Source organism: Carlito syrichta, unplaced genomic scaffold, assembly GCF_000164805.1.
Source record: "Carlito syrichta isolate Samal-C Ts95f unplaced genomic scaffold, Tarsius_syrichta-2.0.1 Scaffold302386, whole genome shotgun sequence".
NCBI lineage: Eukaryota > Metazoa > Chordata > Mammalia > Primates > Tarsiidae > Carlito > Carlito syrichta.
In genome coordinates this window covers 398,674-426,658 of record NW_007246482.1, presented here as the reverse complement: position 1 = coordinate 426,658, position 27,985 = coordinate 398,674, and the positions used below count along the sequence as shown (strand labels likewise).

The following is a 27,985-nucleotide window of genomic DNA, read 5'->3' as shown; positions in this document are numbered from 1 at the left end:
GAGGTTCAGCCAGAAAGCCAAGTGATTTCTTCATCGCACCATTCAATAAATATTTATTGAGGACCTACTAACTGCCAGCAGTCTGCTAGGCATGGGGATCAGACAGCAAATAAAACATCCAGTGCCTGCTCTTAAAAATATCTCAAACCAGTGCGGAAAGGTGGCCCTTCCTGGAGGAGAAGGTAAGATCCGGGGTCAGAGAGGGCATGGGCACACTGGTGAAGAGGAGGAAGGTGGAGGACAGAGGTCAGGCAGACCCCAGAGCAGAGAGCAGAGATGTCTTCATCCTCTGAACCTCTCCAGAGATGTGCCGCACATCTGGAATGCAGATCCAACTGTGGCCTCCCTCTTCCTTCTTATCCTCAGTCTCTCATGTACTGGACATTGGCGCCCAAGAACAGAAAGTCCTAGGAGAAACAGAACAGGAAGGATGGAAAAAAGCATCCTCGACTCCAGAAAGATACCTCTGTGATTTAAGGGAAGCCCACACCCTGGGAAATGCAAGCTCTGCCAGAATCCAGGGCGGTGCATAAATCGCGATTGCGCCTTGGTCCCCAAGGTCTCCATAAAGCACAGCTTTTGCCAGTTGCCTTCTCCAAGGTAGTGATCTGTCATTTCCCAAGCTGCTGCTTCCTGGCAGGCCTCTAAATGTCCTTTGTGTCACCTAAATTTTCACTCCTTGGCAAGTGACGCAACATTGTGAGCTGCTGGGATATACGCTCTTGCTCGTCTTATGTTTCTGACACCTCGAACTCAAGGCCAAGTTCAATTCTTTCCCACAGAGATCTATCCCTGCCTTTGGTGGTCGGACAAATGGACAGAGTTGACCTCAAAATTCTAGTGAATATGATAATATAACAATAAATCTTCTAATCACTTTCCACACATCAAACATTGAGCTAGAAGCTATCATACTTGACCTCTAATCTTCACAAACACGAAGTAAAGTTTGGTCACACCCCATTTTATAGAGGAGAAATTTGAGGCCAACTGTGTTTATTGTCACTCAGTCTTTGCTTTGAACAATGATCTGTCTGACTCCACATGTAAACACTTAATAGTAGTTAAGTGTTGAGTGTTTCCGGCCCCAAAAGGCTTTGGAGATTTGTTTTTTAAATGTAACAGTTGCTTGGTGTTTCTATGTTCCTAACCACCCACAGCCTTTGGTTCCCTGTAATAGCTACAATGTAATAGCTACTATGTCCTGGATGTTGACCATGTACCAGGTACCACACAGCAGTCCTCTCAATCTCTGGAGTCTGCTAACCCAGTCACATCACCTCGAAAGAGAACCTGAAACGTGGGACCCAGATGGACCGCAGAATGCTTGAGCAGAATAGTAATTAAAGCATGTAAATCAGACATGTGTCCTGGTATTAAAATCTTTAAGTAAATTATCATTGATCCACTAGATGGACTGTACACAGCCATTTAATGTCGGGAGGAGAAACTAGGTTGCAACAAGGGAACATGCTGAAGGGGTGCTGCGGAGTTTAATTTAAAAAGGAAGGAAGGGGCTGGGCATAGTGGCTCAAGCCTACAATCCCTGCACTTTGGGAGGCTGAAGCGAGAGCATTGCTTGAGCTCGGGGATTTGAGACCAGCCTGGGCAACTTGGTGAGATCTCATCTCCACAATAAATAAAAAAATAAGCCGGGTGTGGTAGCGCACGCCTATAGTTCCAGCTACTTGGAAGGCCGAGGCGGAGGGATCACCAGAGCCCGGAAGGTTGAGGCTGCGGTGGCCGTGAGCATGTCACTGCACTCCAGCCTGGGTGACAGAGTGAGAAAAAAATAAAAAGGAGGGAGGGAGGGAGAAACAGGTATGAGCACTAGCAATTTAACTGTCCAAAACAAACAAAAGGTTTTAAAAACCTTAAAATTAAAAAAAAAAAAGCATTGGAAGGAAGCACACCAACATTTAAAGTGTGGTTGTGGTGGAGCAATGGGTTTATGAATAATTTTTGGAAATGTATACATGACTGTGGTACTTGCTTAAAATGGGGAGGAACAGCTGGGCTCGGTGGCTCAGCCTGTAATCCCGCGCTTTGGGAGGCCGAGGTGAGTGGATTGCCTGAGCCAGCGGGTTTGAGACCCACCCGGGCAACTTGGCGAGACCTCGTCTGTACAATAAATCAAAAACTAGCCAGGTGTGGTAGCGCACGCCTGTAGTTCCAGCTACTTGGAAGGCTGAGGCGGAGGGATCGCCGGATCCCAGCAGGTAGAGGCTGCGGTGGCTGGGAGTGGCCACTGCACTCTAGTCTGGGTGACAGAGTGAGACTCCAACTCAAAAAAAAAAAAAATGGGGAGGGACATCAAACATAGACATATAATAAAGCTGTTGTACTTACACATTTAGAAGAAAAAATTAAAACTTACAAATGGCTTTCAGAACCTGACCTATTGACAAGTATTTTCAAAACGAGCTGGTCTGGAGGTTCCTCAGGGCCCCCATGGTGGGGAGGGGGCCAGTGGTGACACAGGGCTGGGCCAAATGCCTCCTGAAGGACACCAGGATGGCTTCGTGGCACATAGCCACACCCAGAGCATCCTGCTCCAGCCAGGCTTCCCCAGTGGCAGGGCTGGGCGGGTCCGACCCTTGAGTTGTGGCCTCTAGACCTGTCAAGCAAACCACCCCCACCCCCCAGTCCTGAGAGCCCCCTGAACCCACTGACCTTATGGATCTGAAGACCAAGGTCATAGAGCCGAATACGCTTCAGCAGAGGGAGAGGGAAGCCTTGGGCCAACTTATCTGGGAGTTGAGACATAGCATTGAGACAGATTTGTTAATAAATAACAGCTATAGATAATTTTTTTAATCAAAGAATTGTTCTCTGCAAACTTATTACCACTTGATGATCACCAAAGACTATGAGATAGATATGATTACTATCCCCATTTAACAGATAAGGAAATGGAGGCACAGAGTGACTAAGTAACTTGTCCTAGGTCACACAGCTAGGAAGTGGCAGGACTGGGATTTGAACCCAGGAAGACTGGCTCAGCGGCCTAAGCCATCAGGCATGGTGCAATGTGGAGGAAGTGGTAGGGACATGCTGCACACTCGTGATAAGAAAGGAATGGGGCACCTACACCCTGCTGCGCACTCTGTCTTGCTCTCTGATGCAGCCACAAGAAGCAACACCTCCCAGAAACAAGGTCTAGGCCTTGTGTTGTGTTTTCTGATGAGGCCATTGGGCAGTTGACTGGGAAATGTGAATTCGGAGGTGGCTGCCCTAAGTCCTCAGTCTTTTACCTGCCGATTCAGGACATGGAGGCACTTCTGTGAGTCCCTCCTTCTCCCTCATCAGGAGGCTGTCCCTGCTCCAAACAGGTGTCCCAGCTCCCCTGGAGGGAGTAGATACCAACTCAATGATCCCATTTCACAAAAAGGTCACTAAAGCTTAGAGAGAACTTGCCATGATCACACAGCCCCAGGAGAGCACTGTGTCCACATTCCAAGTTCAACTCTCTTGCCCCCAGAGAGCAGTGTCCATTTTTGACTTGGGAAAACCCATGGGGGTTCTTACCATTGACCCTGGGGTACAGGCTGCTGAGAATGTAGTAGTTGAGGACTGCTTCTAACATCTCCACCTGGCGGAGAACAGGAGAGGTACATGGAGACCCCGGGGGCCATGGGCCACACAGATCACCCTAGGGGTGGGGTGGGGGTGCTTCTGTGTGTGCTGACATGGTGAAAGTCTTGAAAAAAGCAAATTGCAGACAGATGCCTGCATCATAAGATAAAACTATTTTGAGATGCACATTTAGTATGGAAGTGACTGGAAATGAACAGAAAGTTTTGGAAGGATACAAGTCCAGCTGTTTTTCTTCTAGGAAAAAAAATCAAGGTTGACTTAGTCCTTAGCCCTATCTTTAGTATTTATTTTTTTTATAGTGAGAAGGTTTTTCTGAACTACTTGTATAATTTTTAAAAATTAAGTAAAAACAAAATGGGCTTTCCTACAAAAATCATGAAACGACTTTTAATACCCATTGTATGTCAGGCTCAGTCTACATGTGTTTCTGCTTCAATCCTCACAATAATGCTACAAAGTTCATGTTAATGTCCTAATTCCACATTCAAGGAAACGGAGGCCCTCAGTATGAAAGAGTCAGGATTTGAATTTAACTGTGTCTGAGCCCACAGTTCTTGCTTTTTACACTTCATGTTATGGAAACTTGATAGGCTGACTTTTTTGGTGAAACTTTACATTGGCATGTTTTACTTTCTAGACCGTTGTTACCTGCCATGCCCAGATACTATATGAGTGTGTCATCATTCATGTCACCCTTGATTCTCTGCAGGGAGTCATCCTCGGGGGCCCTGGAACTGGCATTTTCCCCACAGTCTGTGTGCTTGTCTCCACTTCACAAGTACTTAGGGAAAGGCTGGGAGGCAGGGCAGGGCGGAGGTGACTGGGGAGGTCAGTGTCGTGGGTTGCAAGAGGAAGACAACTCCCACAGGTGAAAGTCTGTCCAGCTCCTCCTCCCTCTTTCTGGAAAGTTCTTCTCCAGCACTTCAGCCCACACTGATCTTCCCCTTTTCGCTCCTCTTTTGCCTGGGGACACTGACTTCACATTTTCCTCCTTGTGGAAATCGTTCCTGGTCTTGCCTGCCTAGCTTTCAAGTCCTCCTGTTTCAATAAGTCTCTAACTCCCCCAGGAAACCATCCTCTTCAGTCTTAGTCCACGTGGTTTGGCTGTTGTTGACTGCAAACCCAGGTTCCAGGAGTGTAGACAGGATTTAGGCCTGGCTGGTTGGTCTTGCCCAACTTCTGGCCACAGCGATTGGCTTAAGAATGGGCACCTGACTAAGGTTAGTCCAATGACAGCACAGGGTTTTTGTTTTTTGGTTTCGGTGGACTTTTAAAAAATGAAACTATAGAAAACTCTGGGGTTTGCCACCAATCAGAAAAGCCTGCCTGAGAATGAAACCAATACAGATGAAAGTAGAACAGAGAGATGGAGAGATATTCTTGAAGCACTAATTTGAACCCCGGGATACAGCTTTGCCTGAAACCTTCCGTCTTAGTTTTTTCATTGCTTTTTCTTTTCAGTTATACAATCTATATGTTCCTTTTCTTTGCATAGGACATTTTGAGTTGGCTTTCTGTTCTCTACAGTTTAAATAATTCTAATAGATTATTTAATGACTGTATATGCTGTCATATATTAGGCTATAACTATTCCTTGGCACTATATTTTGTGTTCTTGAGAGCTTCTGCAGTTCCCTCAGGCAGAGATCAGTTTTTTTCCTTTTATATTTCCTATTACAGCAGTTGCTCAGCAAACACTCTAAATTAATTAATATTCGAATCATGTCATAAATGAGAACAGCAATAACTTACATTGAATACTCCGACTTTGGACTCTTTCAGTTCCACCTGTACCCTACAATGAATTAGAGAATATTCAGCATTACACCCATGGAAGTCCAAACAATGCAGGGTCCCCAGAATGGAGGAGGACTTGGTTGAGAAGACACAGGGCCAAGGATGGGGCGAGGGTGGTGGTGAAAATGATGATTGTGTAACTGACAGCAATGAAATAACGGTACTGGGAAGACTGTCAGAGGACGGGTAGTGCTAAGTGCTCAGTCTTCTTATTTCAGGAAGCTAATATAGCTGATATCTGAAATGCATAGGTTAGAAAAAAACAGCATTAATAAATTCTTTAGAAATCTGACATTTGGCCAGGTGCAGTCGGTCAAACCTGTAATCCCAGCACTTTGGGAGGCCGAGGCGAGAGGATTGCCTAAGTCCAGGGATTCAAGACCAGCCTGGGCAACATGGTGAGACCTCGTCTCTACAATAAATAAAAAAATTAGCTGGGTGTCGTGGTGCATGCCTGTAGTTCCAGCTACTTGAAAGGCTGAGGTGGAAGGATCGCCTGAGCCCAGCAGGTCAAGGCTGTGGTGGCTGTGAGAGTGCCACTGCACCCCACCCTGGGCAGCAGAGTGACACTCCAACTCGAAAGAAAGAAAGAAAGAAAGAAAGAGAGAGAGAGAGAGAGAGAGAGAGAGAGAGAGAGAGAGAGAGAGAGAGAAAGAAAGAAAGAAAGAAAGAAAGAAAGAAAGAAAGAAAGAAAGAAAGAAAGAAAGAAAGAAAGAAAGAAAGAAAAAGAAATCTGACATTTGTGGGGCAGGACCAATGAGTCAATTGGGTGAAATGTGTCCTTCCCAAGTGATGGCCCCAATATTGACAGGAAATAGAGCCCAGCTGAGCACCCCTGTGTGGGCAGGAGGCTGACTTACTTTCCTGGCTTCAGGAACCCCGTGATCTTGCTGGTGTTGAAGGTCAATGTGGCAGACACATTTGTGACCTGAAAGTAAACAGCTCTGAGGTTGAAGGTTGTCATGTATAGGAGGGACGACGCAGAGGACAGGTTGTCTCCTCTCAATAAACAACTTGGCGAGCTAAAGCAGGAAACTTGCCCACTAGTTAGATTATAGGCTCCCAGAAGGCTCATTGTAGGTGCTCAATAAATGTTGGAACTTGGACTTGAACATTTTTACTTGAAATTGCTGACTATGACAGCAGTTACATTTTGAACAGATTACTAACAGAAGGTATAGAGTATCTGTCCCTGGAGAGCTCTAAAAATAATAATTTCTGGACTGGGCACAGTGATTCACGCCTGTAAGGGAGGATCACTTAAGCCCAGAAGTCTGAGGCCTGCCTGGGCAACATAGTAAACCTTGTCTCTAAAAAAATATAAAAAATTATCTGGGTATGGCGATGTGTGCCTATAGTCCCAGCTACTCAGAAGACTGAGGCAGAAGGATTGCCTGACCCCAGGAAGTCAAGGCTACAGTGAGCTATGATCATGCCACTGCACTCTAGCCTGGGCTACAGAGCAAGACTCTATCTCAAAAAAAAAAAAAAAAAAAGTTGGGGGAGATCATTTCTAGTTATCTCAGGGCCATGATTCTGCCCTAGTAATAATAAATTATATTTAATTTAAATATATTAATAACGATTTTGACAACAATAACAACAATATCAATTTACCAACATGGCATCTAAGAGGAATGACCCTTCCAGAGAGTTGACTTGCTGAGTTTCAAAAGTCAAAAAACAAGAGAGCAAAGTTCCTCACCCAGTGAGTAGGGCCCCTAAGGACTCAAAATTCCTTTTCTATCAGACGGGGTCCATCAAGAAAGAAAAATCCACTCTCAATACTTAACGCAAAGGGAATTTAACATAGGAGATTGGTTATACAAGGGATGGAATTGCTGAGAAGCCAAAAAGAGTTGGTGAGGTCACTCAGAGCTTAGCAGAGACAGAAGCTGCACCCACCCCAGACCTGGAGGCCCAGAGAGTGGAGCTGGGGTCCTGGGAGCCACCATGGAGGAGAGAGAGTCACTGCTGGAGCCTCTGCCCATGGCAAAGAGAGGAAAAATAATCTGGGCATCATCCTTACTCCCATCCTCCATTCTCCTCACATGCCTCTTACTAGCTGACTAGGTGGACATCAGACAGCAAGAAAGCCTGGGGAGTGTAGTCTTAGGGATCAGCTAAGATGCAGAGCAGAGCAGACAGTGCCAACACCCATCTACCTTCCTCCCCATGACAACCGAGACTCATGGAGTGGGAGATACATCCAACAAATCTGCAAAGAGCCACGTAAGGGCCTTTGTAGTCAACGCTATGAGAAAAAAATGGGAAGGTGTGAAGGCCTCTCTGGGAAGTGACGTTTAGGCTGAGACCGGAAGGAACTAGCCAGGTGGTGAGCAAGGCATGTGGGGAAAGAAAACAGCACCTGCAAGGGTTCTGAAACTTACCACACTGAGCCGGAAGACAGGCTCCCTGACGGAGTCCGGCAGGAGCACGAAGCCATCTATCTCCATGCGGGGGACCAAGGACAGATTCCCGGGGCTGAAGTGTAGGAGCGGGGCAGAGGCCACTGCTCCCTGGAGCTCCAAGTTCATGTTGGGGTACAGCCTGGCTAACTGGGAGCAGAATTAAGAGATTACATCAAGAGAAAAAAATCTGCAGTTCTGCCGGGAGAGCCTGGAGAGAGTCCAGTAAAGCTGAGGATGCTTTGGATTTTACCTCCCACAGAACGCCCTGTGCCTTTCCCCCTGAACTGCGGAACTGGCATCTTTCCATGTCAGACACACAGAGTCCACGTCATCTATTTCAGGGCTGCGTTGTATTCTGTGGAGCACAGAGACAGCCATTGATCCAGCCCTCCCAGGCATCAAGTTGTCTCCAAGGTTTTGCCACTATAATGACCACCTCCCTCAGTACGCTTGGCTATTATTTTCAGGAGAGCATTCCCAGAGGTGGAACTGCCGAGTCAAAGGGCAGCCATACTGGTCGAGGTTTCGGCAGGTATCACCAGATTGTCTTCCAGAAAGGTTTTCATCCCCAGCCCTCCCCAGACAATGGGAGACAGCTGTTGTTTCTCCGTGCCCTCCTCACTGTTTGGGGGCTTCACATGCTGAGAACAGACGCCAGTGTTTTTGGAATACAGCACAATGAGATCCCACCATTTTAAAAGTGCTCACAATTTTCTGTTTAACTAGAGGCAGGCATAGAATTTAATTTAGGTCAAGACTGTTCCCTTCTGGGGGGAAGTTGGTGGAAGAACAACACTTCCGTGAGCCTTTTGGTTATATACATGTAAAATCTACATCCCATTCTAGAAGGGAGAAGTCTGGAAGGTGGAGAAAGGAAACTTCTTGACTGTAAGGCAGGCAGAATTGCTTTTCTGCCAGGCTGATTGTGATGCAGGCAGGAAAAGGGAGGGAGAGTCTCTTTCTCTTTCTAGGACAGTAGGGTTGCCGGAGCCAGGGTGCGGCCAGAGGCACTCCAAAGGTCACTCGGACAAGATAGCAGCAAGCTGGCCTGTGAGTGGGGCTCAGGGAGAGAAAGGGCTTTAGGGGGCTCCGTATTGCAGGACCTGACCCAGGCATTGCAGGACATGGGGTTTAAATTTTTTCCCCACCATTATGACTCCTCAGTTATCAGCAAGCCTTCTGTAAGGCACGCTAAACACGACTGCCTATCTGAGCTGCTTCTTGGGGGACATGAGCATTGGGGAGAGGACTGGTAGATTTTGGTTGGATTAAATGAGATGGGGCATATGAAGAGTTCAGCCCAGGAATGGCAGAGTTACTGGGTCATTCCCTGCAACACAGATGTAGCAAAAGACTGGACACAACTACATGGCCTTCCGTAGGAGGCTGGCTCAACAAGCCATGGTGCATCCATACAGTGGCAGGTTAGATCCCCATGAATAAAAGAGCAAGGATGCGAGGATGCTCTTTATCTGCCTATCTGGAATGATTTCCCAGAAACAGTAAGTGGGAAAAGGTACAACACGGTGTGTACTATGCCTCCATTTATGTTAAAAAAAAAATGGGGGAAGATGCACAACAGTTTCTATACAGATGAGCATCCCTCCTCTGAATATCTGAAATCCAAAATCTGAAACTATTGAGTGCCTACATGATGGCATGAGTGGAAAATTCCAAACTGACCTCATGTGACAGGTTACAGGCAAAACGCAGTCAAAATTTTGTTTCATGCACAAAATTATTTAGAACGTGGCATCATGGCTGGACACGTGGTGGTTCATGCTTGTGATCCCAGCACTTTGTAAGGCTGAGTCGGGAGGATTGCTTGAACCCAGGAGTGCCAGACCAGACTGGACAACATAATGAGACCATGTCTTTACAAAAAAAATGGAAACATTAACCGACTGTGGCGGCACATGCCTGTATTCCCAGCGGCTCAGGAGGCTGAGGTGGGATGATCGCCTGAGTCCAGGAGGTCGAGGCTGCCCTAAGCTGTGATCATTGTGATCATGCCACTGCACTCCAGCCTGGGTAACAGAGTGAGACGCAGACTGAAAAGAAATTAAAAATAAATAGATACAAATATGGCATAAAATTACCTTCAGGTAGTTTGTATGAGGCATCTATGAAACATAAATGAACTTTGTGTTTAGACTGAGGTCCCGTCTCCAAGGTGTTTCATTATGTACATGCAAATATTCCAAAATCTGAAAACATTTGAGATCTGAAATATTTCTGATTCCAAGCATCTTGGGTAAGAGTACCCAACCTGTATATACATGGAATACCACCAGGATACGCACAGATTTGATGGTATTTGTAGACTCAAGATGGAAACTGGATGGTGAGGGGACAGGAATATGTGGGACACTATAACCTTTTTTAGTTTTTGAATGCTGAGTCATGCAAATGTATTATTCATTCAAAAATAATTTTTTAAAGCACCACGAATGTACCTGGCCCTTAGTAAGCCCTCTATAATCGCTAGATGCTATCAGTTAGGGGACATTTTGTGAAATGCGCCGGCATTCCTGGGGATTCTTAGTTTACACCAATAAAAGACAGAACCAGCTGTGGTCCCCTGAGACATGGGGCTCAGGCCTCTGTGATCTGGCCCCAGAAGGCTGTAGCAACTTGGCCTTCACTGGGGTCTCACTCCCAGCCTCCTGACTCTTGGTCACGCCGAGAGAAAGGCAGAGGCTTGAAAGAGAAGCCTCTGAAATCTAGTGGGGTTGGCCTGCACCCATGGAGGGAGGGGAGACCTCTTACCCGGGGGGCGAAGCCTCGGAAGGACTTGGTGTTCAGCCGGATGTTCGAGTCAGGGGGAATCTGAAGCAAAGAGACACACAGGAGGTTTAGCGTGGTCCCACCAGAGCTGACGGGCTAAAGAGAGCTGGGAATGTTCAAGGCTGTGGTTTCTCGACACCTGGGTTACCCTGGCAGTGGTGAGACGCCAGTCTTGCATTCACCCGGAGCAGAAGGCATGAGTCCTCAGGCCCTGGCCGCCCTCCCTGGGGCGTAGGTGACAAGTAGGCCCCAGCCAGAGGTTTCACGAGGGTGAGGTGTGCAGTCACACCGACTGGGTTTGGGTCCTGGTTTTGCCACTCCCGTCTCAAGCCAATCCTTTCCACCCCCTGAGCCTCAGCTTCCTCCTCCATAAGATGGGGACAACAGTAGTCTGAATGAGAGCTGAATGAGCAGCAAGCACAAGGCCTTAGCACACAGAGGACGCTCCCTGGGACACAGCGACGATCACCTCCTCTGCGGTGAGACAGGCCGGTGCGCAGGTGAGACGGGTGGCGCACACATGCCAAGGAGTACGGCCTGCGCTGTGTGAGAAGTCATTCATGGACAGAAGACACTCCCTTGGTCGGTCAGACAGTCCCTGACTCACCATTGAGTTGGACTGCACCACCCTGACATTGTTCACGAGACCTCAACAGAAATAGTTTAAAAACTGGGGAAATGCTGAGGATGTGATCCCCTATAAAATCCAGGCTCTTTATACAAAGCCCCTTTGAGATCATTGCTTTAGAGCTTAAGTGTCAGAAAGACTCTGACTCTCCTTTTCACCAGGAATCACTAAGTCGTGGACCTTTGTCACTTTGGCTATAAGGAAGCTCCCAGGCAAGTTTGAGATTTAAAAAAAAAAATCAATTTATGGGCCCAGTGACTTCATAATTGTGCTTTACTTTTCATTTGGTCTTTATTTCCTTTTCTATGTAACTTTATGCATTTATCAGTATATCTATTATTTTGCCTCATTCATGTAAGTATTTTTAATAAACCTCCACAAACCATCAGGAAGAAAGAAAATTTGACTTAAAATAATGGGTTTGGACAAGGAGAAAAGTAAAACACAAGCCATGAAGTCTTCTATAGTTGTTATAAGGGAGAAAAAACTTTGGTTTTGAGCTTCCTGGCAGCCAAAGTAAAAAGGGATATTATACTAACATATTTTTCCTAGTCTCGATTTACTGTTTTACTGTAAGTGGGGGTGGGAAGGAAAGGAGGAAGGCAGAAGAGATTATGTCATCCTCTGAGAGCATCCTTACCACGTCATCTGTGATGGAGAAGTTCAGGCACCCTGCCTCGTGATACACCAGGCTGGCTGTGTTGAAGACGTAGTCTGAGACAGCAAAGTAGACCATTTTGTTATGTTCCTCTGGAAGGCTCATGACGGGAGCAAGGAAAGCCACTGGGGAGCGATGAGTAAGATGAAAAATTTCACCCTGGAAAGAGAAATAGAGTCCAGTTGGACTTTCCAAAGTCTGTCCCAGGGCTGGACCTCTGAGCTAGGTAGTCACCAACACAGCCTCAGGGGCACTGACTGGAGCCACGGTTTGAGTCTCTACCATGAAAGATGTTTTTTCTTCATGAAAAGCTCCTCCAAAGCTTTGCGGAACTAACCCTCAGGTATACTGACCAGCACCCCCATAGCCCCACACCCCTCTGCACCAGCTAGGTCACTCATGTTGACCTCTCTGCATCATGAAGAGAAGAAGGAGGAGGGGAAATCACCTGGCTTTTGACACAACAGGAGCAGCTGGGGAGATGAGCATAGATCTGAAGTTGGGGCCAGGTGACCACAAGAAAGGGCTGACCCTGAGGGCAAGCCTCCCTGGGGCTGGACCCACCCAGACACCTGCTCTGGGACCCTCACCTTAAACAGCACGTCCAGCATCTGGGCTGTTGCCTGAGGGGCTTCCACTAAGCTGTAGTCCACACTGGCGAAGTGGTTAATCTCTGTTGTGACTGTGAACCAGGGCGGGACAGAATGAGGAGTCAGGCGCAGTCTTTGGCTGGAGAAGGGCTCTGGTTGACACACTCCTTACAGCTTTCTTCAGAGTCCCACTCTCCCTATCCCTCGGTCCAAAGACCCTCCACCCAGCCCAGCCCCTGGACAAAGAGCTGCTTCTGCAGAAAAGAGACTGGATGGGTTTTTTTTGTCACATGGGTGGGTTAGCAATGGCAGGGGTGTGATGCTCAGCCTAGGGCCTAAGCAGCTTCCAGGGACACACACACACACACACACACACACACACACACACACACACACGAACACATGCACACATATACGCCGGAAGGAGGAGCCCAACTCTGGCAGCCCTGGGACTTCATACCTCCAGCCACACCTTCGTGCTTCTTGTGGGGTATCGGCATGAAATAAGGTCAGGCATGCCAGAGGGCCCAGGCGCTCCCTTCCAAAGCCCCGGGTGGACAATGTTCTACGTTCCATGCATCGGGTTGGCAGTGCCCCCTGGCCTCAGGTGAAGGGGTGTCAACAAGTGGCCCGGGGGCCAAGGCAGCAGAGGATACCTCGGACAATCTGTCAGGGGCTGGCCTTCCAAGCTGAACATGGTACCCTGGATTCAGGGACTCTGGTTGACATGGCTCCCTGGAGCTCCGATGACAACCGTGAAGCTCAGCAGGAAGCATGACTGTCCCTCCGTGGGGGACTTGATAAACAAAACCACATCCTTAATGAAGTCTGGCACAGCCACTTTGGGAAACCGTTCAGCAGGATCTAATAATGCTGAACCCACACACACCATGCGAGCCTGCAATTTCACTCCGAGGTGTATACCCAAAGACAGGCGGCCACATGTAGCAGAACATTCAAAGCGGCGCTACTGATGAGGGCCTACAGCTGAAATCTCCCAAGTGGCCTTCAGCAGTAGAGGGACAGATGAACAGAGGGACATCTGCTCAGTGGAACATGACACAGATGGAGAAGGAACCAGTCACACAACAGGCACGTGCAGCAGTATGGACCAACCCTGTATTTCCAAGTTGAACAAAGAAAGCCTTCTGGCCCTTGAAAAAAGACTCACACTATTGTCTGATTCAGGTCAGGTCCAAAGTGCAAAACTAAATCTTTGCTGGTAGAGTTAGGATGGTGCTTACCCTGGAGGCTGGGCAGTGACTGAGGGGGACACCAGGGACTCTGAAAGGTCGCCCATCCTCTGATTCTTGGTTGGGAACTGGACATGTGTGTGTGTTCAATGTGTGAAAACTCTTTAACTGCACACTCATGAGCACTTTTCTCTGTGGATATGCTTTCATACAAAGTTTTAAAAATTGAAGTCAATTATGTGTGCTGATATAGAAGGGTCTCCAAGATGCACAAGTTAAAAAAGAAGCAAGCTGGGCATGGTGACTCATGCTGGTAATCCCAGCATTCTGGGAGGGAGAGGCGAGAGGATTGTCTGAGTCCAGGGGCTCGAGAACAACCTGGATAACTTGGAGAGTCCTTGTCTCTACAATAAATAGATAAATAAGTTAGCTGGGCATGGTGGCACACGCCCATGGTTCCATCTACTTGGAAGGCTGACACAGAAGGATCATCTGAGTCCAAAAGATCAAGGCTGTGGTGGAAGTGAACATGCCACTGCACTCCAGTCTGGGTGACAGAGTGAGACTCCAACTCAAAAAAAAAAGAAGCAAGGGACAAAACAATGCCTGTACGATGTCTACTGATATATGCATATGTATGCATAGATGTATATATGTATTATTATATTGTATAACATATTATAATTCTATAATATTTACATAATATTTTATATATTATTAATATGGATATATAATTATAATATATAATACATAAGTATTATACGATGTATTTTATATATACTAACATATGTATATACTCTAATATTTGTATTGTAATATATTATAATACATATTTATACTTATGCAAATACACATCTATTCATGAACAAAATACATATATGAATGCTTATTCATGATTATGCATCTTTATATTCGCACATGCAAATAAAATATCTGAAAAGATATGCCCATAACAGAAGTTGTCTCAGAAGAAAAGTTGAGAAGATAAAAGGACTTTTAATTTTTACTTTCTACCCAATGTTTTACAAGGTACATAGATGCTGTTATGAAAATTAACAGAAATAAGCTGTCGCGAGGTGGTGGACATCCTACCTGGCAGAGTTTGGAGATAAGCCTGCAGGTCGGTGGCCACCGATTTCTTGACCATTTCACAAATCTGGAGAAAACGGGAAGAGAAAGCCTGGGTGAGTCCCTAGCTTTGGTCTGTCTCTGGACTAGTTACTCCAGTCACGTCACTTCACACATTTGCTCAGTGATCACTGACTCTGCAACATTGGTAAGCGCTTATCATGAGCCAGAGACTGAGGAAATAGAAATGATTTTTAAAATGTAGGCTCTGTGTAGAGTCCAGCAGGGTTGGACTTCTCAAAGCCTGTCCCAAGGCTGGATCTGTGGGGTAGTCACGGGCATGGCCAATGGGGCAGTGGCTGGAGTCACTGCTGGGGCTCCACCCCTGAAGCCGGTTTCCTCTAGGAGGCCCTGACCTCTGGGAATGGGAAGGTTAACAGCAGAATTAGACAGTCACCAGAAATAGGCACACACATAAACACACAGTAAATGTAGCTACTGCCTGACGGTCATCGCTGTCCAGGTGGGCTGGATGGAGCCATGTTCCCGTTCCTGTGGGTGCCCCCGGAGCTGAATGCCGGTGTCTGCAGGTTCCTTACATGCCACTGCTCACCCACTGAGTAGGGTGCCTCTCAGGAGAAGGAAATGAGCGTTGCCAAACACTTTGCTGTTCTTGCTATTGTAATCATTCAAATCGTTTATTATGTAAACCAATGCAGTACGACTGAGAAAGGAGCTGTTTCTATGGAAACCTAAGATAAACACCCTGGAAAGGTGAGTGTGACCAAAAACGCTGTTAAATTTGGACTAGACAACAGAAAATCTTAGGAGGAAAAAATATAAAAATCTGGACAGATTCTACACTGGGATGACTTTGCAGATGTCTTTAAATTCTCATTGTGGTTAAAGAAAACCTGAGCTGGAATTTGTAGCAGATCAATGTTTCATGCAGGAAGGACCAAGGGCAATGCCAATCAAGAGACCACTTTCACAGAACAGTCGCGCGCCCTACATCAAGATGACAAATGAAAGTGCATTTACTGTATCCTAAAACGTTTGGGTTCATATGTAATTTTTTTCTTTGTTTATATGTGTACGTGAGTCTTTACTTTAAATGGCTTTTTAATTGTATTTTTTTTAAGAGACAAGCTATGTTGCCCAGGTTGGTCTCAAACTCCTGGCCTCAAGCAGCCCTCCTGCCTCAGCCTCTGGAGTAGCTGGGATTACAGGTGTGAGCCACCGTGCCTGTCTAAACAGCTCTTTATATGCTACACAGAACATGTTATCGAATAACCATTCTTACTTATAACAGTAATGGCTGCTACAAACAGATCCATCTATACAGGAAGGAGAGGGACACGGGGGCCCTGGACTGGTGGAGGCTTCTCTGAAGAAGTGGCGTTTGTAGTGCAAGCTCAAGGGAGGGCAGGCATGAGGCAAGCACTGCCTTGTGGGAACGGTGATGGGGGGGCTGGGCAGGCAAGGGGTTCTCTTAACCTCCCTTTGCAGGTGCCAGGCTTCCTGGGAGAGCAGCTGAGCCGTGAGTTGCCACCAGAAAGCAAAGAGGAACATTTGTGGCTGATCGCAAGGGAACAGGAAACTCTTTTCTTCCCAAAGTCCTGAGTCTCAATGCCCTCACCTGTCTTTTCTTCCCAAAGTCCTGAGTCTCAATGCCTCACTCTTTCAGGGATCTAAAGGATGGGGGAGGGGAGGTAAGGGGTACCTCAGTTCCAGACACACAGTAGGGACTCCCAAGAGACAGGTTGGGGTAGTTGTTAAGGTGTAGCAGGATTGTCGACCAAGCTTGGATTCAAATCCTGCTCAGTGCCTACTGGCTAGGTGACCTCTGCTTTTGGCTTTCACACCCCTCCCCCCATGCAATGACAAGGCCAACTGCTTCCCAGGGTTTTTGAGGAAGTGGGAGAATGAGACAGTACTTATCATCCTGAGAGTAGGCACTCTGTGAGTGCTTCTTCTTAGCCTGCTAGTTCAGACACCACATCCCACCCTGAGTGAGGAATTAGAAAGGTCCTACAGCTGGGCTCGGTGGCTCAGCCTGTAATCCCGCACCTTTGGGAGGCTGAGGTGAGTGGATTGCCTGAGCCTGCGAATTCGAGACCCGCCCAGGGCAACTTGGCGAGACCTCATCTCTACAATAAATCAAAAATTGGCTGGGCATGGTAGCATGCGCCTGTAATTCCAGCTACTCGGAAGGCTGAGGCGGAAGGATCGCCGGAGCCCAGCAGGTCAAGGCTGCGGTGGCCGGGAGCGGCCACTGCACTCCAGTCAGGCGACAGTGAGACTCCAACTCAAAAAAAAAAAAAAAAAAAAAAAAAAGGTCCTACACAGGCTCTTAGCTTTCCCTGAAGAGACATCAGGAGTCAGGTGAGACTGCCATCCTCCCTGAGACACCCATCCCCACAAGGCCTTTGGCACAAGCTGCTCCACATCCCAGGAAGCTCCAGTCCTGAGCCAGCCTCTGTCCCGCAAGGCGACACTGGGCCAGCTACTCCACCTCTCAAGCCTCCTCCGTCATTGTGGAAAACGGCACCTCCTTCTGAGGTTGAGGTTAAGCTCCCACGAGACTGTGTGGGTGAAGTGCTTGGCTCAGTAGTCCTGGCCAAGCCAGAGGCTCAAGAAATAGCCACCATTATTGCTATAAATAAGAACAGTTATACAATAGTGTATTTTGCATTGCATTAATTATATTAATTTATCAAAACAATTATACAGTACATAACAATTATATTATAATTAATTGTATTACTAACCACACTTATCTCCAACAGAGGAATATAAATTAGTACAGCAATAGTGCAACAAGGTGTCTGAGTAAGAGGCTGGCATATTTCTCAAGTTCACATAGATCCCAGGACCCATGAACCAAAAAAGGAAGAGCACAGATGGCCACACCCAGTGGTGGAGTCTGCCTGCCATTCGTGATTAAACCAGTAGGGGGCACCCAAAGCCAAACCAGTGGTTGGACCTGGAGAAGGGGTGCGCGTGGGCGCCTATGTGTGTGAGTGTGGCGTGTGTGTGCTCTCCTTTTCTCCTCATCACTGTCCCCCTTTCCACGCAGTCTGCGACAGACAGCTCCGGCTGTGTGTACAAACCTCAGAGATGGGATTTTGGGGTGAGTGAGCATTTAGAGAAACTAAAAGTCAACATAAAATCTCTTTGTTTTAGTCAAAGGTTATGAAATCTGGAGTGTCACATGTTTTTTTAATTTTTATTTTGAGTTGGCATTTATTCATTTTGTCTGTTGTCAAACTTACTGGCAAAACATTTTTCATGAATATTCCTTTTTTTTTGGAGTTGGAATCTCACTCTGTCGCCCAGACTGGAGTGCAGTGGTCGCTCCCGGCCCCCGCAGCCTCGACCTGCTGGGCTCCGGCGATCCTTCCACCTCAGCCTTCCAAGTAGTCAAAACTACAAATGTGCGCTACCACGCCCGGCTAATTTTTTTTTAAATTTATTGCAGAGATGAGGTCTCGCCAATTTGCCCAGGTGGGTCTCGAACCCACGGACTCAAGCAATCCACTCGCCTAGGCCTCCCAAAGTGCTGGGATTACAGACTGAGTCACTGAGCCCAGCTGCCACATGTTTTTTTTAACAGGAAAGTGTGACGCACCATCCCTGCCTCCCCACAGAGCAGACCCCATGGTTCCCACCTGGCCCATGTGCTCACCCAAGACACTTGCCTGGGCTCTGAAGGCCCTTGAGTCACAATCTCTTTTGGCCTTTGTGACATGTGGGACAGTGTGGGACTGTGGGTAGGACAGAGCTGACTGAGGGTTGGAGTCTCTGTTTAGCCCTTGACCAAGCACCTGCCCATTTTCTGCTCTACTAGGTGGACTCACCTGAGTTTTGCCCCCAGCATCACCCCATATCAGCTCCATGGCCTGGGCACATGAGGTGTCTGTCCTCTCAGGACATTGGGCCCAACTATGTCCAAATCAGCCCCGTTGGCCCCAGCCAGTGCTAGGGGTCAGTGAGGACTCTACTTAGCCCTGGCCCAACTTGGAGGATACCTAGTGGCTCGGACCCTCTTACCTTGCTCTCCAACACTCTCCGGAACTGGGACTCGATCTGGTTGTGGAAGAGATTCAGCAGCCACCTGGGGAGAGGAGCACCATGGACAGTCAGCTGTCTGCTACTGAACAGGGCAGCGGAGCCCTGGCAGACCAGTTCCCTAGGGAGCCCTCCCCACCTTGCCCTGGTGCCCTGCCGTGCCCCAGAATGCTGGGGGAATTAGAAAGGCAGCGTCCCAGCACACCCATTTTGCCTGATGTGTCCGACTTCCAGCCACTGGCTGCACCTGCCGCATTCAGCAGATTTGAGAGAGGGGCTCGAGAATCCACATCTTCCTAACCGAGGAAACGGTGACTCAAAGAAATGAAACGACTTGCCCAAGGACTTGTCTGTTTTTCACCAACTCCTCCTCAGCCAAAAGCCGTTGTGTTCCCCCAATAGCCATATTTTATTCACCTGACAAAGGTCCCCTGAAGTTTATTTTCTTATGAAAATGATATTCTAATGTTCCTGGCTTAAATCTGTACCTGTTCATCTCAACAGGATCCCCAAAGAGTTATGTCTGAATGCCTGCGAAGCACCCCTGCATCCCATCTGGATCCTTATGCTTGTCAGAGGCCAGGTCGAGGGCTGGATGGGCCATGGCACCAATCAGGACATCCCCGGGGTGACCTACCCCAAGTCTCCCGACATGTCCACGTCCACGTCCCGGATGTGGCTGCTGCAGCTGGAGGCAGTAACTGTGGGCCTCCCCGAGGGTTCACTGCCCAATAGGAGGCTGACTGACAGTGTGATGCCCTTGACATGCAGGTCAAAGGAGCCTTGTAGTTTCCTAAAGGGCATGAGAGAAGCTGTGGCTGATACCTGGACCAGGGTCTGCCACCATGTGGGTGTGGGGGAGGAACAGGAAACTCAAATCTCATCCTCAAATAAGTGGAGCTGAGCACAGATTTAAGAATAACAAATAAGGTCATAAAAGATCCAGAAAAAAAGCCTGGATCTGGTATATAGCCGGGAACGGGCAAAGGCCTTCCTCGGCAAGAGCTAAGTCTCAAAAGCCATAAAGAAAATGGTTGATAAGCTCGCCAGCATAGAAAATTAAAACTTCAGTGAGAAAAAAAAAGCCATATGTAAAACAAAATTGCATCATGAGACAAAGAACTAATCATGAGACAAAGAACTAATTTCCTTAAAATATGAGTTGATTTCCTTAATATACAAAGAACAAGCCAATACAAATGAATAAGGAAAGGACAAAAGAAAAAAAAATCAAAGATATAAACAGGAAATGCAGTGGCAAGTAAGCATATTAAAAGTTATTTAAAAAATGCTGGGCTCGGTGGCTCAGCCTGTAATCCCGCGCCTTTGGGAGGCTGAGCTGAGTGGATGGCCTGAGCCCACAGGTTCGAGACCCGCCTGGGCAGCGAGACCTCATCTCTACAATAAATAAAAAAAAAATCAGCTGGGCGTGGTAGCGCATGCCTGTAATTCCGGCTACCCGGAAGGTTGAGGCAGAAGGATCGCCAGAGCCCAGCAGGTCGAGGCTGCGGTGGCCGGGAGCGGCCACTGCACTCCAGTCTGGGCGACAGAGTGAGACTCCAACTCAAAAAGAAAAAAAAAAAGTTATTAAAAACGAAAATAACAATGCTGCCAGTTTCACCTATGAGACTGATAAAACTTCTGACATTTTTTTATCCAGTGCTGGTAAGTATATGTTGGGAAGGCACATGGTCACAACCTTTCTTAGACACAAGTCAGTGAGACCGTTCCTGGCTCTAACACACATACTCTTGAGCCCAGTCATGTGACTTCTCAGCCTTTATCTTCCTGCCAAGATATAGGTATGGGGCGGCTCACTGAAGCATTATGGGTAACAGCAAAAATGAAGAAACAGCCCAAACGTCCACTAGTAGTTGAATACTTTGTGGGCACCCCTGCTAGGCAGGCTTTGAAAACAGGGAGGCAAAGTAGGGTCTATCCATACAATGGAATAGTACTCTCCGTTCGAAAGGAATGAAGCACTAAAGCATGCTATAAGATCGGTGAACCTTGAAAATGTGTTCAGTGAAAGAGACCAGACACAAAAGATCCCATATTGTGGTTCCATTTCTATGAAATATCCAGAAGAGGTAAATCTACAAAGATGAATGTAAAGCCGTTTCCAGGAGCCTGGGGTAAGGGGAAACGGGGGTTAACTGTTTAATGGGTATGGAGTTTTCTTTTGAGGTGATGAAAATGTTTTGGAACCGGATAGAGATGGTGGTTGCACATTGTGAATGAACTAACTGCCACTGAATGGTCAATTTACACTTTAAAATGGTCGATTTTATGATATGCGAATTTCATGTCTGCTTTTAAAATTACCTTTTAAAAAGTAAAAAAAAAAAAGAATGAGGTGGCTCTTCATATGCTCATATAAAGCAACCTTTAAGATACTTCAGTGACACACCTGTAGTCCCAGCTGCTCAGGATTCTGAGGTGGATCACTTGAGCCCAGGAGGTTGAGGCCGGCCATGAGCCATGGTCGTAGCGTTCATGCCACTACACTCTAGCCTGGGTGACAGAGTGAGACCCTGACTCAACAAAACAAAACAGTAACTTTGTGTTTCCCTCCCTCCCAGTTCCTGGTAATTGCTCTTCTACTTTCTGTCTCTATGAATTTGACTATTCCAGGTATTTCGTGTAAGATTTTTCCTTTCGTGACCGGTTTATTTCAATTAGCATAATGTCTTCAAGGTTCATCCATGTTGTAGCATGTATCAGAATTTTTTTTCCTTTTGAAGACTGAATAATATTCCATTGTGTGTGCGTACCACATTTTGTTTATCCATGTATCTGTCAAAGGACATTTGGAATGTTTCCACCATTTGGCCATTATGAATAATGCTACTATGAACATGGGTGTAAAATATCTGAGTTCCCGCTTTCTCATCTTTTGGGTGTGAAATAAAAAGTAGATTAAGAAAAAATGTACTTCAGTGACAAAAGCCAGGGCAGAAGAGTGTGGCTCAAATCTTGTTCTGGAAGTAGAATGAATGAGCATGTGTAGTTGACAAATCCTGAGCATCTTCCTAAAGCTGCATCGTCCAGGGGAAATATGTGAGTCACATATGGAATTCAAAATTTTCTAGTGACCACATTGAAAAAGTTAGAAAACAGCTGAAATCAATTTTAACAATATATATTATCATTTTACCACATAATCCATATTACAATAATAGGATTTATGTTCTTTTTAAAAAAACTAAATCTTCAAATGTTTCATACTTATAATTGATCTTATTTATAGTAGGTCCTTTTCCAGTGCTCAGTAAAGACGTGTGGTTGGCAACTACTACATTGGACAGTGCAGATCTAAAGTATGAATATGGACAGGCCACTCACCAGAGACTGGTCAAACCTTTGTTTTGGGCTGAATTGTGCCTCCACCCTCAAATTCACATGTTGAAGCCCTAACCCCCAGCACCTCAGAATGTGACTGTATTTGGAGATAAGCGCCTAACGACGTGATTAGGTTAGAGTGGGGTCTTCAGGGTGGCCCTAATCCGGTATGGCTGGTGTCCTTAGAAGGAGAGGAGATTAGGACACACAGAGACAGGGTTTCTTGAATACCAGGGAAAGACCGTGTGAGGACACAGCAAGAGATAGCCATCTGCAAGCCAAGGAGAAAGGTCTCAGGAGAAACCAGACCTGCGGAAGCCGCGCTGTGGCCCTCCAGCTTCCAGAACTGGGAGGAAACCCGCTTCTGTTTAAAGACCCAGTCTGTTACGGCAACCCTAGCAAACGAAAACCCCTTCCGTCCAAGTGCTTCCGAAGGCAGGAGCTGCTCACAGTGCTGGAAAGTGCCCCTTGGCCATGGCACTTGAGAAGGAGGGTGACACGGCGGGACTGGAGTGACTCGGGGGTGTCCTGTGCTGTCCCCAGAGTCCTCGGCTGGACTGGGCTCTGCCCAGCTGGCTCCTCTCCCTCCATGCCTCTCTCCCCCACGCCCCTGTGGATGCTTCCCTTCCTGAGTTCACTTCCCACATGGAGTACTTACACTGGGATTCTGACCGTGTAGACTACTTCTGTGGGATGCGAATGAAGAAGACACAATATTATTGCATCGGGTTCACCCATGACCCCACCAAGGAAGCAGGCCTGTTGCTTTAGGAAATCGGGAGGCAGAGACTCGGGGAAAGAGACTCTGAGAGCTAGGGTCTGTCCCCAGCCATTCTGATAAGTCAGGAGCACCTTGGACCCCAAGGAATGGGAGCTGACTTACAGGAAGGACTTGCGCACCTTCCACCTGCCCTGGAGCCGGATGAAGGCGTCAGAGATGGTGAGGCTCAGGCCCTGGCCGGGGAGGGGCCTTAGCTCGGAGCTCAGCAGCTCACAGCTGTGGACATCCAGGCTGGAAAGAGATACACGGAGGAGGCATCAGCCAGGGGCCTGCACCCTGCCTCAACAGGGACTCCTGCACCCCTCATCCCTGCCACGGCGGGGACCAGACCAGCAAGACCTGCTTCAGGCGAGCATTGGCACCTGCTCTGTGCTGGGTGTCAGCCATGACTGTGCCAAGCACTTTGCAAGTCTTACGCCACGTAGGCCTCACAGCAGGGTCAGCACCGTGCTTGCTCCCCGTCCATGGGGGGAAACATGGAACCGTAAGGAAGGAGTGCAACTGCCCACGGTGGCACAGTCAGGATCAGAACCCATGACCTCGTGGCCCTGGCTGGTGTCCTGCGGAGAACATGTCATTGCTAGAGCACCTCCCTCTGAAGGCTAACCCACCCTGTTGATGCCATGTTGAGGACCAATTAACTCCAGTTCCAGGAAGCCCTCTAGGATTTCCAGCCTATCTATTGTTCTTTGCAGAAGAGCATGTACTTGCTGTAAATCCTGCCCTTAAGTCAGAAAACCTTGATGTCATTGTACTTCGATCATCCTACACATCCTTTCAGATTCACCCTTTCCCAGTAGCACATAAGCCCTGGGTCTGGAGAGTGAGGGGTGGGGATTCACTGTCTTGTCCCACTGCTGCCTGAGCCACAGACTTGGCTTCTGTTCACAAGTCCCTGTTAGAAGTGAGAAACTGGGCTTGCCAGCCTCTCTCTGTGGCCTCTCAGCTTCCTTGGACTTCACAGGTAGGTTTGCATAGACCTGCCCACTGAGGAACGCACCCCTTTGAGTTTGCAGTTCGTTTTTTTGAGTTGGGGTCTTGCTCTGCCCCCACACTGGATTGCAGTGGCACGATCACAGCTCTCCGCAGCCTCAGCCTTCACCTCAGCCTCCTGTGTAACCGGGACGGCAGGCACACGCCATCACACCCAGCTAATTATTTTATTTATTGAAGAGACGAGGTCTCCCTATGCTGCCTGGGCTGGTCTCATACTCCTGGGCTCAAGTGATCCTCCTGCCTTGGCCTCCCAAAGTGCTGGGATTCCAGGTGTGAGCCACCACGCCCCGCCTGCAGCTCCTTCTAACCCTCCCTCTCTCGTATATCTGGGTAGGGGAATTCGATTCAGGGAAGATGGAAGCACCCTTAAGAGGAGACACAAAAATGGTTGGCAAGGGGTCCATCAGTGGAAGAAGAATGATCAATTTCCATTTTCTTGCCTGGTACATAGTAGGCACGCAACAAATGCTTCCTGATACGATGAATAAAGGAAAGAAGGAATGAATGAAGCACCCAGGGGTAATGAGCGGGGAGGGGCGCAGTGAGCTGCAGGCCTGGTTGCCCCCGCTTCAGTGCTCATCCCTCAAAGCATTTCATGCCTTTGGAGGTCAGCTGCTCAAGTCTAGCGATCTCTTGAAGACTGAGCTCAAACGCCACCTCCTGTGAGAAGCCTTCCCTGACTGCCTATGATCAAACTTCAGCTCTCCAGTTGAACTTCTACTTTTAAAGTTGAAGATCTCTCTTCCTTTCCACACTGTATCCAGTGGCCAGACTGGATCTAGGGTTATCGTTCTGAAGGAGATAGCAATTCTATTTTACAAATAAGGAGACTGTGAGACTCGGGTTGCACCGCTTACAGTAAATCTTTCTTTTTTTTTTTTTTTTTTTTTTGAGTTGGAGTCTCACTCTGTCGCCCAGACTGGAGTGCAGTGGCCGCTCCCGGCCACCGCAGCCTCGACCTGCTGGGCTCGGGTGATCCTTCCGCCTCAGACTTCCAAGTAGCTGGAACTACAGGCGTGTGCTACCACGCCCGGCTAGTTTTGTTTTTTTTTTTTAATCTATTGTAGAAATGAGGTCTCGCCAGCCCACGGGCTCAGGCAATTCACTCACCTCAGCCTCCCAAGACACGGGATTACAGGCTGAGCCACTGAGCCCGGCTCAGTAGATCTTTCTTAATCTCTGCTGCATGAGTCCGTGAAGGAGCTTAATCCCCCCCCCCCCAGAGTCTCCTCCTGAACTGCTAGAGAACTCTCCCACTGTCTGCCCCAGAGAGGTCCTGGACTCCATCCCGGGCCCTCCCCCTCCAGCCCCTCCCACCAGCCACCTGGGGCGCCAGCAGAAGGGAGGGTCCCACCTGTAGAACTCATAGTGCCCACGGCCAACATGCGGGATCTTGAAGTCCCCGGTGAAGTCAGGCAGCGTGATCCTGCGCAGCTCCCTCTGCAGTGCCAGCAGCCCCTCCTTGGCCGCTGAGGACAGGAAACAGCAGGCAGTCAGCTTGGCTCCCCTGCCTCCTCCCCTGCTCTACGACTCAGGTGGCTCCTACCTGCCATGGGGAGAGAGGTCGACATCCTTTTTTTTGAGTCAAAATCTTACTCTGCCACCCAGGCTGGAGTGCAGTGGCTCACTCACGGCCACCGCAGCCTCGACCTAGTGGGCTCAGGGGACCCTTCCGCCACAGCCTTCCAAGTAGCTGGAACTAAAGTGCGCCGCCATGTCTGGTTAATTTTTTTGATTTATTGTAGGGATGAGGTCTCCCCAAGTTGCCCAGGCTGGTCTCGAACCCCTGGACTCAGGTAATCCTCTCACCTCAGCCTCCCAAAGTGCAGGATTATGGGCATGAGCCATTGTGCTCAGCCGGCATCTTTATCAGCATGGATTACAGTCACGGGGCATGGAGCCCCTCGGTGTGTCAGGTAGCACAAGGCACTCATGCATCCCTGTGTTTCATGCAGTGTTGTTAGACTCCTGCCCATTTTACAGATGAAGAAACAGAATGCCTTTGCCAGCAACACCCAGAGGGGAGGCGTGCTGTGTGCTTGGGTGTGTGATCCTCGTTCCTTTCCTCCATGACATCTGTGTTGAAGAAACTGAAAATGTGGGGTTGAGTCCCCAGCCAACCTTCACTTTGCTCTTCTGCCAAGCGGCAATGACAAGAATACTTTCCTCGGGGTGGCATGGGGACTGAAGGGCGGCACAACTCAAGGCGGGAAGGGGCTGGGGGACAGGCACCCCTAGTCTGGTGCCTGGCACACAGCCGGCGCTCAGTAAATGCTGGGACAGCAAGGCAGGGCTTCTGCTATTAACAGTGTGGAAAGGAAGGAATGTCCTGCTTTGGAGGGCTAGCTACATAAACACACTGTTTTTATAGCATGGGAAGGAGCGAAAGACAAGCCTGCCTGTCTTAGGATTTCAATGAGAGCAGCAGCTCCTAGGCCACGCTGTTTGTTCTGAGACCCAAGGACTGAGGATTCCACCACCAGCCAGGTGTGTGCACACAGCGACCAGTGGCCTCCTCTTCACCTCTTTCCAGCGAGCTCCTCTCCTTCTGGCAAATGCACGTGCCAGGGTCCCTCTACCTGGAACACTGCCCCTCACCCTTGGTAAGTCTCACTGACTTTCTACCTCATTTCCTCCTGAAAGCCTTCCCTGATTTCTCTCTCTCTCTCTGCCTTGAGCCAATCTGGGCTCTCAACAACCCTACCAAGGGAATGTTATTGTCCCATTTAGCAGATGAGGTGCTCGTGCCAGCTGTGCCCACTCATGTCCTTGAGAGTTTCTGGTGAGAGACAGCTGATTCCCAGCTGCCAGCGCCTGCCTCTCTGGCCTCTTTGTCTGGGAGTTGTGAGGAGTTAGTGCATGCAATGGGATAAAGTGCTGGGGAGTTGCTATCCTTCAGCCTGGAAGCCCTCACTCAGTCCCTGGGGCGTATAAATACCCTAGCTCCCTTGCTACTTGGACAGGATAATTCTGAGGCCTTGTTTCAGCATCTTTTAAAGAAATAGTCCTATTCCCCCCATTGTTTATAATTGAGAAATAACATACAGAAAGTGCCTCATAGGCACTAATTTTATTTATATTAGAGATGGGGTCTTGCTCTGTCATACAGGTTGGATTGCATGGTGTGATCACAGCTCACTACAGCCTCAACCTCCTGGGCCCAAGCGGTCCTCCTGTCTCAGCCTCCCAAGTAGCTGAAACTACAGGCATGCCACCATGCCTAGCTAATTAAAAAAAGAAAAACTTTTTTTTATAGGGATAGGGGTCTCGTGTTGCCCAGGCTGGTCTCCAACTCCTGGCCTCAAGTGACCCACCCAAAGCATTGGGATTATAGGCATGAGTCAATGCATTTGACCTAAAAATTTTAAAGATATTGCTAAGTAACTTTAAAACTTTTATACACCCACATGCTCACCACCCCAATCAAGACATAGCACATTCCAGCACCCCTGCGGCCTCCTTTGTGTCCTTCAGAACCTCTGCTTGCCTCTAGAGGTAACCACGATTCTGACTCCTAGTTTGAAGGCGTGTGTTTTCAGACTTTGCCAGGAATTTTCCCAGCGGGTGCTCCATCATGGAGGTGAGGTGGTTGCTGGTCTCAGGACACGTTCTCAGCTGCCTCCTCCCCCTTCTCAGTTCCCACTCCCCCGTGCTTCCTAGAGTCGTGCCCCACATTGCCAGCTTGCACCTACATCTTTGTCTCTGGCTGCTGGTGGGGACCCAGCTACAGCAAGTAACTGCTCAAGTTGCTCAGCTGGTGGCTGACAAGGCCAGAGTCCTACCCGGAGCTGCCTGAGCCAGAAGGCTGCACCACCCAGGGAGTGCGCCCAGTCTCTGTTCCCCGCTGTGCCCATGGCAGCCTGGAGCTGGGTCTGCCCAGTCAGGCCAGCAGCCGCAGCTTCTTACCATACTCCAGGCCCTTGTTGGTGATCCTGGCGACCAGTCCCGGGTTGGCACTCAGGGCCCTTGGGGTGGATGTGAGCAACAACCCCAGCAGTATGGACAGCAGGGTCCCAGCCAAGGACCCCATCCTGAATTCTCAGCGGGTGGGCCAGGACTCACAGCT

The 27,985-nt window shown here is 48.3% G+C and overlaps 1 protein-coding gene across 1 annotated transcript; it reads right to left on the bottom strand.

Moving 5' to 3' along the window:
• Positions 1-22: 22 nt before the first annotated feature.
• On the bottom strand, positions 23-27,978 carry LBP (lipopolysaccharide binding protein). The gene is made up of 15 exons (XM_008056521.1): positions 27,826-27,978; positions 25,274-25,388; positions 23,026-23,154; positions 19,438-19,593; positions 18,783-18,846; positions 14,754-14,817; positions 12,469-12,560; positions 11,861-12,037; positions 10,575-10,634; positions 7,785-7,952; positions 6,255-6,322; positions 5,350-5,392; positions 3,529-3,592; positions 2,674-2,750; positions 23-407 (listed from the first exon to the last, which is right to left on the bottom strand). The coding sequence occupies exons 1-15, from the start codon at positions 27,947-27,949 to the stop codon at positions 363-365; spliced, it is 1,446 nt and encodes a 481-aa protein (XP_008054712.1). The 5' UTR covers positions 27,950-27,978; the 3' UTR covers positions 23-362.
• Between the last annotated feature and the right edge of the window lie 7 nt (positions 27,979-27,985).